This window comes from Mytilus edulis, chromosome 4 (assembly GCF_963676685.1).
Source record: "Mytilus edulis chromosome 4, xbMytEdul2.2, whole genome shotgun sequence".
NCBI lineage: Eukaryota > Metazoa > Mollusca > Bivalvia > Mytilida > Mytilidae > Mytilus > Mytilus edulis.
Genome location: NC_092347.1, coordinates 60683578 through 60701162, shown reverse-complemented (window position 1 = coordinate 60701162; position 17585 = coordinate 60683578). Strand labels below are relative to the sequence as shown.

The window sequence follows — 17585 nt, the reverse complement described above, 5'->3', positions numbered from 1 at the left end:
CTGTAACCTTAAATTCATTATAACCCAAGTTTTTCAGAAGACAGCTCCCATAGGACTTACCTTTTGTACTTTTGAGTATATGTTCTATGAGTATTGGGTATTTGGTTGGACGTTGAGTTACTAACAGTAAAAATGATGGAATATCACGCTTTTTACATAAACTGTGATGACTGCATCTCTGAAATAATCAAAATATGTAAATGAGTTAAAATGTTGTTACATTGTAATAAAGCTGTTTCTAAAAATTTGCTTCACAATATGTTGTTCATAATGCAATGTTATGAATGCTGTATGAAAAATATTTTCAATTCACTATGATTTTAGTATTGAGCAACATGTGTGATTTTATATCTGTACTTCTTCCCTTTTTTTTAATAAATTCACTAGAAAACTATGCATACCAGGCTTAAAACAGAATACCAAAATCTGATTGTTTTTTTTAATTATGTGCAAATAATGAAGATCCAATGACATATGAACCAGAAATAAAGGATGCATCACTGATCTTAAAATTCTGCCTTTTTGAGGAGACAAAAAGATCTTGAACTCATTTATATCTTTATAGCTTGCTATTTAATGTGAGCCAAGGCTCCATGTTGAAGGTTGTACTTTGACCTATTATGGTTATTTCTTAAAACATTGTGACTTAGGTAGAGAGTAGCATCATTGGCACTCATTTCACATGTTCTTATTTATAAATAAACCCTGAACTCATGAAACAGATATAACTCAGACACTTGAACTCATAACAGATATAAACCAAGACACACAAATAGTTAGTTCGTGGACAATTGTATTCACCAGACATACTTAGAAGTATAAATGTTTCCGTATACCAACTAACGTGGTAAGGTTAATATTTTGCTGTTAGGTTGCTGTATAACTAACGAAAATTCAGCGTATTTCTTTTACAAAATTCATATTGATAAGTTAAATGAAAAATATTCTTCAATCTTAACCTTACCTGTATAAAAGTAACAAATTTTCTATCTTTAATTAGAAGATCTTTATAAAATTGCACTGATTCTTTTTGATTGGCACAAAATGCTCCATAACATTTCTTCATACTTTCTGCTGACTCGTCATTAAACTAAAATAAGAAAAAAAAACATTATCAATTACGGGTTGAGAACTGTCTATATAGGGGTTTTAACATTATAAGAGGGTGGTAAAGGGTTATTTTCGTGCAATGTGGTCAACGTTTTTTATTTGACGTTCAACATGTTTTTACTTTTTTATTTGACGTTCAATCGTGCAAGACAGGTACCTCGTTCAACGTGTTCTGCTTATTTAATTTCACCTGCATCGTGATTTTCAAATGCTTATTTTGGGTACTCAGTATTTTTCAAATAAAATTCAAATACTTGGCAGGGATCGTCAAAAAATACTTTTTTAAAAGCCGTAAACCAATTATATCATAAATGTGTATACAAAATCGGGAATATCAAGTAAAACAGAGAGTTAATATATACAAGAAGACAATGACTCAGTCAGAAAAGGTTCACATCTAAGTATTTATTTTTCGAGCAACGTTCTTGACAGAAATTATTTCACGTTTTTCCGTGCAAGCACCCCCCCTTTACCACCCTCTTATAAACATCTCACCTTTTCTGAAGTTTCATGAAAAAACAGGGGGGACTAAAAAATAAACAAAAGGACGCACAGACCGAAAAACATTATGCCCCCTAGGTGGGGATTAAAAAAGTTGTTGTCCAAACAATTATCTCACCCTCTGAAACTTCCAATGTACTAACATATTTCCCGTTCAATTGATCTTTCATTATATTCTTTTTCTCATTATTATATATCAAAACAGATTAGCTAAAATATCAGGACTTTCAATCCAAACTAACCTGTCTAACTAAAGTATCACCAATAAATTCCACGCTATGGTCAGGTCGTTTGTTCTGTAAATCTTGTAAGTTTTGGAGGAATGTCATATGAATATCTATAAGTTCATCTAGTTTGGGGAACAATTTGTCAACGGTTTCTGGAGGCATCAATAAATCGTGCAGTATGCCTTGACTGTATACCTAAAAAAATTACAATAACATAATAATAAATACAATGTACTTTAAATGATGGCATGTGCATGATGTGTAATGAGAACATATATTTTTTTCAAGAACAAGAAGACTGATCTAAAAAGATCAACATTTGTGCTCATTTTTAGAGTGGCTTCTTTCCTAACGATACATTCAGTAAATTTTTTACCTGTTTTTACTCTATACCAGTTGTCAAAATACTCTGTCCTATACAGGGGGTCTCATTGAGGGGTTCTGATCCCGGATCCTGATTATTGTTTTGTCAGATTCCTGTATCCCTTTTACACTATATAGGTAAGCTATTCTCATTTTTTTGTAATTTCCTTTGTATCACTAGACTTCATTTCACATTTTAACGGCACACTAATTTGACTTTTACGTGCCACGCTTTCAAAAAAATCAGCAATCCCGCATCACGCTTAGACCCCAATGAGACCCACTATACATTAAATAGAAAAAAATAAAAAAAATACTTGTGAAAATTCCTTATATGTACAACAATACGAAGTTCTAAAGAGTTATTTTGCTTAAAATCTTATTTTTTCTTGATTAATCGAGAGAAGAGAAAACAATGTAAGATAAACAAACAAACCTTCTGTAAAATTTTAAGTGTTCTGCAATGATGTCGTTCTGTTTGTATCAATTCTGAAAAAGAAAATATCCTTTTACTTAAACAGTTACATTGTCATGATTGTAAATGTATAATTCAATATGATATCAGCTCAGATTTTAAATTTATATGAAGGTCCAGTTATCTACATACAATATTTAAACCAGGTGCTCCGCAAGGCGCAGCTTTATACGACCGCAGAGGTCGAACCCTGAACAGTTGGGGCAAGTATGGACAAAACATTCAAGCGTGATACAGCTCTGAATTTGGATTGTGATCAAATTTTTGACATTATATGGGTTTTTTTTTACACAAAACAAATGTCAAGATTTTACAAATCAATTAAAGATTTCTTCAAACTTTTTAAATCTAAAATTAAATAGTTGACACAGCATAGGTTTCTGACACAGAATGAATGTGGTCTAATGAACTTAAAAGTTTTTTTTTTGCCTTTGAGCAATTCACTATGCTGTTGAATATTAATCCTCTCAAAAAAATGTTTGAAGAAATTTTCTTTTTATTTATGAAATCTGAAATGAGAAAAATTTAACCCCCCCCCTTTTTTTCACATCCCCGTTTCCCTTTTTCCAAAACTGATATCAATTCAAATTTCTAATGGAGTTTGCAACAATAACTACTCTTTTAAATACATCATAAGATATTAAAATGTAAAATAAAGTGCTTGTTATCACTGAATGGTAAAGATTGGTTGGTAGTAAAAGTGAATATACATTGTTTATTGTATAAAACAATAAAAAAAAACTTCATCAGCAACATTTTATATTGGCAAATTTCCAATGAAGTTATTTACATAAAGTTATTGGCAAATAAAAATAGAAAATGACATCATAGTCATGTCTGGCAAATGTCCAACATACATTATCTAAAAACATTTTAGATAAGATAAGGAAAAAAAGCTTCATCAGCAACATTTTATATTGGCAAATTTCCAATGAAGTTATTTACATAAACTTATTGGCAAATAAAAATAGAAAATGACATCATAGTCATGTCTGGTAAATTTCCAACATATATTATCAACTACTATTCTATACAAAGAAAGATAACTCCAATTGAAAATTAATTGCTTAGATATTTCTTGCTATTGTGCAATACTGTGCAATTGAAAATTTCTTGCTATTGCACAATACTTGATATGGAATCCTGATTTGGACCAACTTGAAAACTGGGCCCATAATCAAAAATTAAAGTACATATTTAGATAAAGCATATCAAATAAGCCCAAGAATTTAATTTTTGTTAAAATCAAACTTAGTTTAATTTTGGACCCTTTGGACGTTAATGTAAACCAATTTGAAAACGGGACCAAAAATTAAGAATCTACATACACAGTTAGATTTGGCATATCAAAGAACCCCAATTATTCAATTTTTGATGAAATCAAACAAAGTTTAATTTTGGACCCCGATTTGGACCAACTTGAAAACTGGGCCAATAATAAAAAATCTAAGTACATTTTTAGATTCAGCATATCAAAGAACCCCAAGGATTCAATTTTTGTTAAAATCAAACTAAGTTTAATTTTGGACCCTTTGGACCTTAATGTAGACCAATTTGAAAACGGGACCAAAAATTAAGAATCTACATACACAGTTAGATTGGGCATATCAAAGAACCCCAATTATTCAATTTTTGATAAAATCAAACAAAGTTTAAATCTGGACCCTTTGGGCCCTTTATTCCTAAACTGTTGGGACCAAAACTCCCAAAATCAATACCAACCTTCCTTTTATGGTCATAAACCTTGTGTTTAAATTTCATAGATTTCTATTTACTTATACTAAAGTTATGGTGCGAAAACCAAAAAAAAATGCTTATTTGGATCCCTTTTTGGCCCCTAATTCCTAAACTGTTGGGACCTAAACTCCCAAAATCAATACCAACCTTCCTTTTGTGGTCATAAACATTGTGTTTAAATTTCATTGATTTCTATTTACTTAAACTAAAGTTATTGTGCGAAAACCAAGAATAATGCTTATTTGGGCCCTTTTTTGGCCCCTAATTCCTAAACTGTTGGAACCAAAACTCCCAAAATCAATCCCTACCTTTCTTTTGTGGTCATAAACCTTATGTCAAAATTTCATAGATTTCTATTTACTTAAACTAAAGTTATAGTGCGAAAACCAAAACTAGAGGCTCTAAAGAGCCTGTGTCGCTCACCTTGGTCTATGTGCATATTTAACAAAGGACACAAATGGATTCATGACAAAATTGTATTTTGGTGATGGTGATGTGTTTGAAGTTCTTACTTTACTGAACATTCTTGCTTCTTACAATTATATCTATAATGAACTTTGCCCATTAGTAACAGAGAAAAATATTTGGTAAAAATTTACATAAATTTACCAAATTAATGAAAATTGTTAAAAATTGACTATAAAGGGCAATAACTCCTTAAGGGGTCAATTGACCATTTAGGTCATGTGGACTTATTTGTAGATCTTACTTTGATGAACATTATCGCTGTTTACAGTTTATCGCTATCTATAATAGTATTCAAGATAATAACCAAAAACAGCAAAATTTCTTTAAAAATTACCAATTGGAGGGCAGCAACCCAACAACAGGTTGTCCAATTCATTTGAATATTTCAGGGCAGATATATATTGACTTGATTAACAATTAAACTCCTTGTCAGATTTCCTCTAAATGATTTGGTTTCAGAGTTGTAAGCAAAAAACTACATTTTACCCCTGTTCTATTTTTAGCCGTGGTGGCCATCTTGGTTGGATGGCCAGGTCATCGGACACATTTTTCAAACAAGGTACCTCAAAGATGATTGTGGCCAAGTTTGAATTAATTTGGCCCAGTAGTTTCAGAGGAGAAGATTTTTGTAAAAGATAACTAAGATTTACGAAAAATGGTTAAAAATTGACTATAAAGGGCAATAACTCCTAAAGGGGTCAACTGACCATTTCCGTCATGTTGACTTATTTGTAAATCTTACTTTGCTGAACATTATTGCTGTTTACAGTTTATCTCTATCTATAATAATATTCAAGATAATAACCAAAAACGGCAAAATTTCCTCAAAATTACCAATTCAGGGGCAGCAACCCAACAACAGGTTGACCGATTCATCTGAAAATTTCAGGGCAGATAGATCTTGACCTGATAAACATTTTTACCCCACATCAGATTTGCTCTAAATGCTTTGGTTTTTGAGTTATAAGCCAAAAACTGCATTTTACCCCTATGTTCTATTTTTAGCCGTGGCGCCCATCTTGGTTGGTTGACCGGGTCACGCCACACATTTTTTAAACTAGATACCCCAAAGATGATTGTGGCCAAGTTTGGATTAATTTGGCCCAGTAGTTTCAGAGGAGAAGATTTTTGTAAAAGATTACTTAGATTTATGAAAAATGGTTAAAAATTGACTATAAAGGGCAATAACTCCTAAAGGGGTCAACTGACCATTTCGGTCATGTTGACTTACTTGTAAATCTAACTTTGCCAAACATTATTGCTGTTACAGCTTATCTCTGTCTATAATAATATTCAAGATAATAACCAAAAACAGCAAAATTTCCTCAAAATGACCAATTCAGGGGCAGCAACCCAACAACGGGTTGACCGATTCATCTGAAAATTTCAGGGCAGATAGATCTTGACCTGATAAACATATTTACCCCATGTCAGATTTGCTCTAAATGCTTTGGTTTTTGAGTTATAAGCCAAAAACTGCATTTTACCCCTATGTTCTATTTTTAGCCGTGGCGGCCATCTTGGTTGGTTGACCGGGTCACGCCACACATTTTTTAAACTAGATACCCCAATGATGATTTTGGTCAAGTTTGGTTAAATTTGGCCCAGTAGTTTCAGAGGAGAAGATTTTTGTAAAAGTTAACGACGACGGACGACGGACGACGGACGACGACGGACGACGGACGACGACGACGGACGCCGGACGCAAAGTGATGGGAATAGCTCACTTGGCCCTTCGGGCCAGGTGAGCTAAAAATGCTTATTTGGATCCCTTTTTGGCCCCTAATTCCTAAACTGTTGGGACCTAAACTCCCAAAATCAATACCAACCTTCCTTTTGTGGTCATAAACATTGTGTTTAAATTTCATTGATTTCTATTTACTTAAACTAAAGTTATTGTGCGAAAACCAAGAATAATGCTTATTTGGGCCCTTTTTTGGCCCCTAATTCCTAAACTGTTGGAACCAAAACTCCCAAAATCAATCCCTACCTTTCTTTTGTGGTCATAAACCTTATGTCAAAATTTCATAGATTTCTATTTACTTAAACTAAAGTTATAGTGCGAAAACCAAGAAAATGCTTATTTGGGCCCTTTTTGGCCCCTAATTCCTAACATGTTGGGACTAAAACTCCCAAAATCAATCCCAACCTTCCTTTTGTGGTCATAAACCTTGTGTTAAAATTTCATAGATTTCCATTCACTTTTACTAAAGTTAGAGTGCGAAAACTAAAAGTATTCAGACGCCGGACGACGACGACGACGACGACAACGACGACGACGACGCCGACGCCAACGTGATAGCAATATACGACGAAAAATTTTTCAAATTTTGCGGTCGTATAAAAATACAAAAATTTTATAAGGAATCTTTTATTGACAATTTGTAAGTATTCCAGTTATCCTAGCTTGTAACACCAGTTCATATCTCAAATTCTAGTATAGCAAATTTTGTCTTTTTTTTAATTGTACATTTTTCTTTTCATGACCTTTTTTTTATTCATTATGTAGTGAGCAAGGATCCGGAAATTTTTTCACCTAATTTCGGTCATTTTGGGATAACTTAAAAGTTGGTGCCCTTTTTAAACAAAGATTGTGTGTATGCTCATACAGTCATACTCGTAGCATCAACGAACTTGTTTAACTGTTGCATCGCATTTACTTCAGAAATTTCCCTACCATGTTCCTTAAAATCGATCTTGAGCAATAAAAGGAAGGCACCAGTTTAAAAATGAAATGATTTTAATGACTCAAAACGATAAATTTCTCAAACTTCGCTTACGTTTGTTTCGATTTTGAAGACAAAATTATAACCGGATGTTTTACGACAATAGTAAAACGACCAATTCCGGACTCATTTCCGGGATTAGTTTTGTTTATCAAATTCACAGGAAATCGTCGGCTTTTTAACTGTTTTACCTTTAATAGTGTTTGAATATTAATTATAATAGTTGAACTTGTTTAATTTAGCATGAAATCATTTTTAATTTACGATTTAGTGTCTAATTTGCGGAAGAGAATTTCAAGCATTCGTATTAGTAAACAAAGCACGTGTGTTTGTAGTGAAACAATATTTTGTTCTACGTAAATTAATTTAATTTTAATTTAATTTTAAATCAGAATTGACAATTGTCTTAGCTGAGAAAAGTAATTAAATAATGCAGACAGTTGTTATGAACTTTTAATTTCTTTAAAATATTAGTTCTGAGCTCGTGATCAATAAAAAATTTAATTAAAAACACAGGTAAAGAGATTAGCGATCATTAGCCAATATTTCCCGGAGGCAATACTATAGTTATTAGGAGGGCCCTCAGGATTATAACACTTTACTGGAGTGGCAGTTTTATTACAGGAAAAGGATAATAACAAAAAATAAGTTCAAAATGGCGATTTAGACAATGTTAGAAACTCGATCTCAACGAAATGACATTGAATGACCGAAATTATTTCTGTAAAAAAATAAAATTTGTCCTAAATCCCAATTACTCATTTAGGACAAACTACTTTCAGTTTAGGTCAAGACTGGCATATATGACCGTTTCCGGACCCTTGGTAGTGAGAGTTTTGCACATTGTTGAAGGTCATAGTGGCCTACAGTTGTAAACATAAGTTACATCATTTGGTCTCTGGTGGAGAGTTGTTTTTTGGCAATTGTACCACATCATCTTATTTTTTTAGTACAGTGGCAATACAGAATTTTAACAAGATCTTATGGTTTAACCTGCAAAAGTAACGAGACTTTAATCTTGTCTTGTCTCCGTATGAACCTCCTCTAAATAGGAGCACCACATCCATGGGATGATAATATGATAACTGAGATGTAAGTATTCTGATACAGAAATTAAAAGTTGAACCATACAATGTAAACTTACCCCAAATTGTGTCCTGTCTCTTTATATCCTTTGAATTCATTTTCTTTAAAATCTGTTGATCAGAATAAAATTCATTCATTGTGAATGTTTTGAAATGCAATACACACATGCAGAGTTGAATATGAAAATTTCCAAGAATGCAGCTGTCCTTATTTCAATATCCACACAATAAATATATACATCAATATAGCACTATGTTTTTAAAAAATACTAAAAAGTAATTCATAAACTACTGTAAAATACACATTTTGTGCAGCAATACATATGCACAACTTAACATGTCAACACTCTCAATTGTGTAACAATGTAAAAAGTGTTCATAGATCTTGACATAAAGTTTAAACTATGCAGTGTCCATCAAACTGTAAATTTCCATTGATTTGTTTTCAAGGTGTAAATTTCATCCAAAAAATCAGCTGATTGTATTATTGAGCCCAGGTGTGAATACTGGGAGAGAGAATCACATCAAAGAGCTTGAGGGTAATAATTAAATGCATAAAGATCTATTGTTATCTTTAATTTATCTGTAATTACACATCAATTAGATAATCAAAGGATTAATCCTACATCATTGTGACATATAGAAACCATTGAAAAACTAATGACATTGATTGTTTACATAGTAATTAACAGATGACAAAATCCTTATAAGCTGTAAATATAAAATGAAATAATCTTTTCTTTCTTATTATTTGCATTAATACATATTTATCCTTCAAAAGGTATATGTAAAAGAGAAACATTCCACAATTCCAACAAATTTCGCTGTCTTTGTTTTTTTAAATTTTTTTTAGATTGCTAACTACCCCAAATAGAATTGTGTGTTAATTGTTACATTATTTTATATTAATATCATGGAAGTATTATATTGACAGGAACTCCAACGAAAAATTAGCACATTCCCATCCCACTGATTTCTTTAAGAAAATAAAAGGTTTCGACTCAGTTTGTCAAGTACGTGATAACTCCTTTGTGGAGTATCTGTGATGCCACCTTCGCCTGTTCTTTTAACTGAAATTGGTCTTATCACGTGATTTGATATCGATTGTCTTATCTACCTACTAATGTAAATAAACACGGAAACTCCCGTGGTTATTTGTGAATCCCCACATGAATAACAACACCTGTTTCCGTTCAATAAATGAAGAACAACGCTGAAAAGATCGAAAAAATTGGTCCATATTTAACAGAATGACATAAGAAAATTAACTGCATTCGGAAAGAGGGCGAGCTTATTTGTAGTTTTGTTGAGTATGTTTTAATCATTAGAACTTGGTAATCGGGAAATATCTGATTATAAAAATTACATTATTCTGAAGTAGAGTGTATGCAGAAAATAATGTGATGCGCTTGTAGTGTGACAGATGGAGCCAGATAACTCAAATTTTAAGTTAAAGATTGTAAACTTTTATCGAGTGTTACACAACTATTTATGGTTTTCTTTATCATAAATGTTATTATTATAACTTATTTATCAATTATGTTTAAAGACTAAAAGAGGTTAATAACTACACGTATGTGATGACCTCTACATAGCAATATCAGGTTATGAGACATGCAGATGAATTGTTACACCTTTTATGAAAATTCCAAAGTTGTAAACAACCTTAAACATTCAACCTAGTCCGAGATTACTCGATCTGATGTCTGACATATTTATTTTTACGGATGGCTTTTAATATTTCTTGATTCATTTAAAGAACGATCACCATGATGGGCCCTAAGCAGTTTATTTTTTTTTGATCAAGGAAACCAATTTGGATTATATTTTTGTTGGAAATTCTTTCATTAAACACTTCATTAAAATATTTGTCAAAGTTAGCAGTAAAACCTGATAATAATTACTGATGAAAACTTTCAGTTCCATTTACTTTACATGAGAATTTTATGATTTTCAAGCCTAACATGTATATGTATGGGATTTCGTTTCTTTTGTTTTTATTTGTTATTAAGCAGCAAACCCGTAAAAACTGACATATTTGTCATTCACATGGTTGTTAAATTCATTTCCTTGACAATTAAGAACACATCCGGTTATTTCGCTATGTTCCGTAATTACGATCATTAATGAGGTTCCAAAAATTTGATCGGAACCCATGCATCCATAAGACATGTCGTAATAATTAACAGATACTTGACAATTTTGCGGCATCGCACTATAAACGTTTGAAGTCCGCTTGTTGAAGATCCTGTCAATATAATACTTCCATGGTAATATCTATGTATTATAAAATATCCTCATTTATTTTTTTCTCACAAATAGTTGACTTTTCGTTTTACCAGGTTATTTGTAATTGCAAATACCAATAAGAATTTTATGTTTAATACATATCATACTTTGCGATGAACTCATATATTTTTTAAAACTTAAGATTTAATAATTTAAATATCTGCCGTTATCGCCAAAAATAAAATCTTACTTCTTATACAGACTGTCTAGGAATGTCATTTATTCCAAGAATAATGAGAAAAACACTAAAGGAACCCCTCCTTTGAAAGTAGGTTTATTCTATTATCTACCGTTTAACAAGTGGGACCATGATTATATTCATTTCAGCATATTCTAAGGTACTGTTCAACATTTATGTAAAGTTTCTTTAATATCCATCCAGCCATTTAGAATTTGTGTTGACTTTACTTTTAAAAGTAAATTTGATTACCTCCCCTTGAACATACATGATCTGGTTTTATTGCTGTAAGTATATTCTTAAGCAGTGTTCTACAACTTACTACAAATTCATTAATATTCATCCAGCTGATGAGTAGGAGTTGTCCTGTCAAGGCACAAGGACACAGAGATTGTGGAAATTCTTTTGTTCCCAAAGGGTATAATTAGATGAAAATTTTAAGTTATACATAAGTGTATACAATAGATTCTTTTTATTTCCAACAAATTTTGGGAAATATCAGCTGTACAATTATTTACCTTTTTATCTACCGTCACACTCCAATGTTCTGGTTCTTCTTTATATACAGTTAAAAAGTCGTCTGTTATCTGTACACTGCTACCATCACTTGGTGCTATAATGTAAGTAATTGAAAATAATTTTACATAATATGGATATACCAATTTAATTTTTAACCAATGTTTCGGGTAATGACTATTTACATTTTTAAAAAAATCTAAACATAGCTACACAACCAACTCTTTGTCAAACTAAACATTGCATTATGTCCATTTTTATTTAGAATATGTGAATCCCAAATGCTGTTGATAATTAGGTATGTTAACAGTTTTTTTCCCCTACATCTTTATATTTGTAAAATACTGAGGAAAAAAAGGCTCTCTTTTAAGATATAACCGTATAATTTATAAATTTAGATGAAAATTTTCTTCAAATATTAATGAGAGATCTGGGCACTCTGTCATTCAGTACTTGGAGTACAAAATATGTCTCGAAACATCATATCCAGCATTTTGATTGGTTGATATCTGAGTTTTGAGTATGAAAATTTTGCTCAAGTTTTTAAGACAGTATGGCCTGAAATACCACATAAACTTAAACAGGTAACATGGGAGATAACTTAAGTATTGACATACCATCAATTTCATCAGATGACTCGTGAGATTCTGGAGGACCATCTGTACTGGATCTAAAATACAATTAAATAAATTATCAATCAGTATTCAAATATCCTGGTTTTTTAGTTAAACATTAGATTTTTTGAAAAACTGATACATAAAGGTTCGGCAAAGCACAATATCAAGATAGTGGATAAATTTTTCCATGCAAAAGTTAATATCAACATGCCAGAAACAAATACATGTAGAAACAAAGGTAAAAGTTTTGTAGCTGTAATAACTTCTTTTACAATGTTTGCTTGCATGTCCAAGAATCATCAAAGAACATTCAATTTTTTTTATGAACTCTTTAAATCTTGATACACAGTAGCATAAAAAATTTGGAAATCCATGAACATTTTTCTGTATAAAATCTGAAGGTGGGTTTCTGAGTTTTCCCGATTAAAACAAGGAAAAGTATAGACAATAACAAAATTTAAATAACTATTCATTCAAAGGTTAACTTTCCTGTCATGGCATTTTGAGAAAATAGTATTTTAACTTTTTGTTATAAACATCTATTTGATGTACAGTTAATACCTCATTTGATTCATAAATAAGATACAGCTAAAATTTGGTCCTTAGTATAGAAATATACTTTTGAAACAAGTAAAAGCTATTTTTAGGTTTTATTTTACTGAATTTAATGAAAGCTTTCCCAAAAAATCAGATTAAAAGATACTGGAGTGCCAGAAAAGGTTTATATTTTTTGGGTTCCACTTAACCTGATTAGTTTCAACAATTGTAAAGTGGAAACAATCATCTTCTTTAAGGGTTTTTACAAAGTGGGGGCCACCCTTTCTGATTTGGAGGACTTGTTCTCTTTTAATGATTGGTCTTTATAAATAATTGATAGAGGTTCATTCCTCCTGTAATATAACCATTGATTCCTATAATAGACACAGAATAAAGAAACTCATCTTCTTTTAAGTATTTTTACAAAGAGAGAACCCTTCTTGGTTTATGATTTGTTCTCTTTTAATGGTATGTATTGGAAATAATTCCAAAGACTTTATTTCCAATACATACCATCACATGTATTTCAAATATTTCTGTTATACTTTTACTATTTAAAATGTTTGTGGTAGATAAAAAATCTTACCCCTTATAAAGTTTTTGTATATCCTCAATGCTTCTTTTAATACTGCCTCTAAATCTCCAAGGAGTTTTTTTTTTATTTGTTTGTTGGGATACAATGAAAGTCATCTTTGTTTTGACAATAGACACTTAAAATATGCAGTTAATAAATTAAACAAACACTGCATAAACAAACATTAGACACAACTGAATATTAATATAAGTTAATACGTAGGAGGGGATTAGTGTATGTAAAAAATCCTATTACGGTACAAGTATCTTAAGTTTTTCATGGTTTTTTTTCACACGAGATGATGACATAGATGATATAATTGGGTCAATCGTGTATCCTCTTTGTAAATAACACGGAAATGAATAAACTTATTGTTTACATATTCTGAGTAATTCTTTTAAGTATTTCATTCATTTTTAAGCCTAGACAAAATGGCTGAGTGATTTTCTAATTTTAGAATACAGAGCACAGACATCAAATACATGTGAATTTTTATTTCTGCCATATTTCTTTTAATAATAAAATGATAAAAGAAACACTAACAGCGGACAGAAAAAAATTATAAGAGTAAAAAACAATGAACATTTGGCTTGTTTTTAGTAACTATCTTTAACAGTTTTTAATGGTAATGAATTCTATAGTATTGAGCCATGTGAAAGTAGAGTGTCATATGATAGTTTTGAATTTATGCATTATAGAACCCTTTCAAAAGTTCTTTGAGGAGTCCTCTAAGATACCAAGGTTTAAATTTTTACCTCTATAAAACTTTTATATAACTCAATTAATACTTTTTAAGGTAAAACTTTCATTGTGATATTTTCCCAGCATTAAATTAATCAGTCCTTATTCTATTATGATAAACAGAAAGCAAAGACATTCTTTGAGGGATTCTAAGGTACCATGAGAAAATTTGTGCCTCTATTTAACATTGATATTACTCAATAATTTCGATTTCTTGTGAGATTTTTAGATTTTCAGTATGGACTTTCCACAGTATTTATCAGTCCTTATTTTATTATGGTTATCAGAAGGGGAGAGTTCTGATCTGATCCTGGCACTTACCCTTGAAGGAGAACTCCTCTAAATGTCTCCTGTTCCAAATCTTCATCGATTGGCTTACTGAAATATGAAATATACCTTTAAGGATTTTCGAATAACGGGTTAAAAAATGCAGAAGTATACAATTATATGGCATAGTTTTGATAAGAATTAGCAGAAAGAATAAATAAATTATAAGGTGTTTATACATGCGATTAAAGCTTTATCCATTAAACAGACAGATAAAGAAGGCAACTTGAAAAAGTATTTTTAACTCATACAATTTAATTAAAATTATTCGACTATAAAAAGAACTCAGAATGATAGTGAAAGTAAAATGTAATAATAAGCATGCTTACAGCCATCTGACCAAGTTTTCTATTATGTGATTACAAACATGCAGTGATGATTATCTTATGCTAATGTATCAAGGCAAGTTGTGAATAATGCAAAACAAAGCCCCCCTATCCCCCCTCCCCCTTTTAAAAAAACAAACTTATTCTTTATTCACTGAGACTATTTCTCTTTATTTTAAGGCTGTGCCAATATTTACGATGTCATGTATTGGCTTGACTTTTACTTCCATGAGTTAGTATGCTTGGGAGTGAAAAAAAATCCATAATGAGCTTGTTACAAGCCAGGACCCTAAGTCAGTGCCAATTGTTTTAGACTTATTAACAGTAAAATTTAGAAAGAAGGTAAATACTGCAATGTTAGGGCGTGTCTGTCTGCCTGTTTGAAAACCTAACATTCTAAGAACTAAATTTTAGGGTCTTGATGATTTTTTATCCAATGACGCTACCTAGATTTTGCTTATAATCTATGGATATATTACTACACATATCAGTCTAATAGATCTGAGTGTTGCTTCTGAAAAGTCTACTGTAGGTAAAACTATTAAATTTTCTTTCCCAAAACTTACTGAACATCGTGAAATTTGTGTGCCTTACGCCATGGTATATAGCCTGCTTGAGCCAGCTGTGATGATAAACTGTTAAACACAAAGCTTCATGCAGTTAGTTTCCACAAAACCATATAAAAAACAATTGACCAGTTAATGAAATAATAAATTGATATAACCCCCCCTTTTTTTGGTAAAGAGAGTTAAATATATTCTTTAGTTAGTAAATTTTTCATTCTAAACTGCGAACATTTCTTTTAGTTTTATATTTTGAACATTTTTGCCTTTCTTCAAAAGAGAGATGTGAAAGAAAGAAAAAAAAAAAAAAAAATGAAGCTTTTTTATAAATATTTTTTCCCCATATATCAAAGTGATTCATGTATTTGTTTCTTTTAAGGAGATGTGAAAAAATAATTTTCAACTTTTTATACGTGATAACATAATTTTTACCTGTTTCTAAATGTGAAAAAAATAAATTGCATAATTTGATATTTTTGAGTTTCTGAAATTTTAATTAACACTGAAAAAAATAACTTAGATGCATATATGATAAAGAAATGCATTAATAAAATTTTGTAACTGGTCAGTTGTTTAATATGTGTAAATCTATACAGAATCTGATTAAAAGAATAGAAACAAATAATTATAAGCAGAAATTTAACATAATTAAATCAGTTATAGTGAAAACATATCATTCAAACAGTGAAAAAATAATCATTCAAAAGATTAACAAAAAAACTAAATTAAAAACACATCAAATGAGTTTCTTTAAACTCTCAGGTTATAATAAACAATTTGTGCACTAATTGTGAAATAATTGAACTTTTTATTTTGTTATAATACACTGTGCAAAGGGAGACAACCCTTGCTACTTACCTAGAAGGAGGCAAACTAAGCCGATGTAATACGTTGGGATTCTGAAACAAAAGAAAACATAAAATTTATTTAATTTTTAGTCATGTTTTCATACCTCTAAAGCCTGACAACAGTTTCAATCAGCCTAATAAAGATTGTTCTGCCATATTTCATTTTAAATTCAAAGAAACATCTTTTAAAATTTTGCATAATTTATCAAAATTTAAATCAACAGCGCCTTATAAATCAGCTGTGTAAAACAAGTAGCTTTCACTATGTTTATTTACTGTATTCAAATATTGGCTTTTTTAATTTAAAATTTCAGTTTGCTCTTTTGATCTCGTGATCATAAATAGTGTTGCTAGTCTGAAATCAACAACTTACTTCTATTATTTGATAGATTATGGCAAAATCAATAATAAGTGTTTCATTTATTATACACTTAAAAATTTAAAAGCTTATACTTGACAAAAATGTGACTTTTAAAAAGTGTTTATTTTATCAAATATGTGTGAATATCACTAAAAAGTTAAAGAGGAAATTGGGACAAGTTATGAAGAGGAACACTTTTCTAACATGGATTAACATTTGTTGGTTTTTGTAAAAAGATTTCTTATTGCTATTATCAATAATATTCACAAATACAAAATACTTTGTCAGACACTAAATTACGCTCCTTCACAAAATTTAGCATAATGTTCTATAACTAATTGAAAACTAATGTTTTTGCAAGGCTATATTTTGCTGCAATTCTTGATACAATGTACTCCTAAAACACCTCCCAAGTTCAAAGATAAGGATACTTGAAAACACAGCCATGAACCCTAATTTTTATGATGTTCTTATCAGAAAACAACAAAACAGTAGCAGGATGAAATTGACATGCTTCAGGTGAAATGAGCAAGAAACTGATAAGTTATCTGGAACCTTTGGGCTACTGGACAATTATAGACTCATTTCACTGATAAACAAATTAATATGGTCTGAGGTTAGCAATTACTTATCAATCAGAAGTATTTATAGGAAAGCCAAAGGTTGGTAAACAACATCAGACAAATGATGCAAGGTTATTGATTTCAAAATTATTCAAATGGCCTAAAAAAATCTATATTTCTGTACATGAAATATGTGATTTCTGTCACGGGAATTTAGAAAAAACTGAAAAGGGGCAGCTGAGTGCTTATAACATTTTTGGTCTCGCCACTTTCTATATTTGCCCGTCATAATTCAGAAGCTTGTAAATCAGTGTTAGTCATATGTTGCTGTTTGTCATATCGTCATATTATTTTTCTTCTTTTATTGTTATATAATAAACCAGGCAGTTGTTTTTTTCTTTTAAATTGTATAACATTTTGTTATGTTTGAAACTGTCATAGCTGATTTTACAG

The 17585-nt window shown here is 30.8% G+C and overlaps 1 protein-coding gene across 50 annotated transcripts in view; it reads right to left on the bottom strand.

Annotated features, from left to right (window-relative positions):
* The window catches only part of LOC139521940 (rho guanine nucleotide exchange factor 18-like), a 159869-nt gene that overhangs the window by 18910 nt on the left and 123374 nt on the right, over positions 1-17585 (bottom strand). For 22 of the 50 annotated variants that reach the window (XM_071315706.1, XM_071315702.1, XM_071315711.1 and 19 more), the window contains 10 exons: positions 16219-16259; positions 15364-15432; positions 14466-14522; positions 12293-12345; positions 11678-11772; positions 8752-8803; positions 2638-2690; positions 1854-2033; positions 965-1090; positions 61-178 (listed from right to left, as the gene is read on the bottom strand). In XM_071315706.1, coding sequence (XP_071171807.1) covers positions 61-178; positions 965-1090; positions 1854-2033; positions 2638-2690; positions 8752-8803; positions 11678-11772; positions 12293-12345; positions 14466-14522; positions 15364-15432; positions 16219-16259 — 844 coding nt within the window. The remainder of the gene's footprint in view (positions 1-60; positions 179-964; positions 1091-1853; positions 2034-2637; positions 2691-8751; positions 8804-11677; positions 11773-12292; positions 12346-14465; positions 14523-15363; positions 15433-16218; positions 16260-17585) is intronic. The other 28 variants (XM_071315709.1, XM_071315720.1, XM_071315716.1 and 25 more) reach the window with 2 other exon arrangements.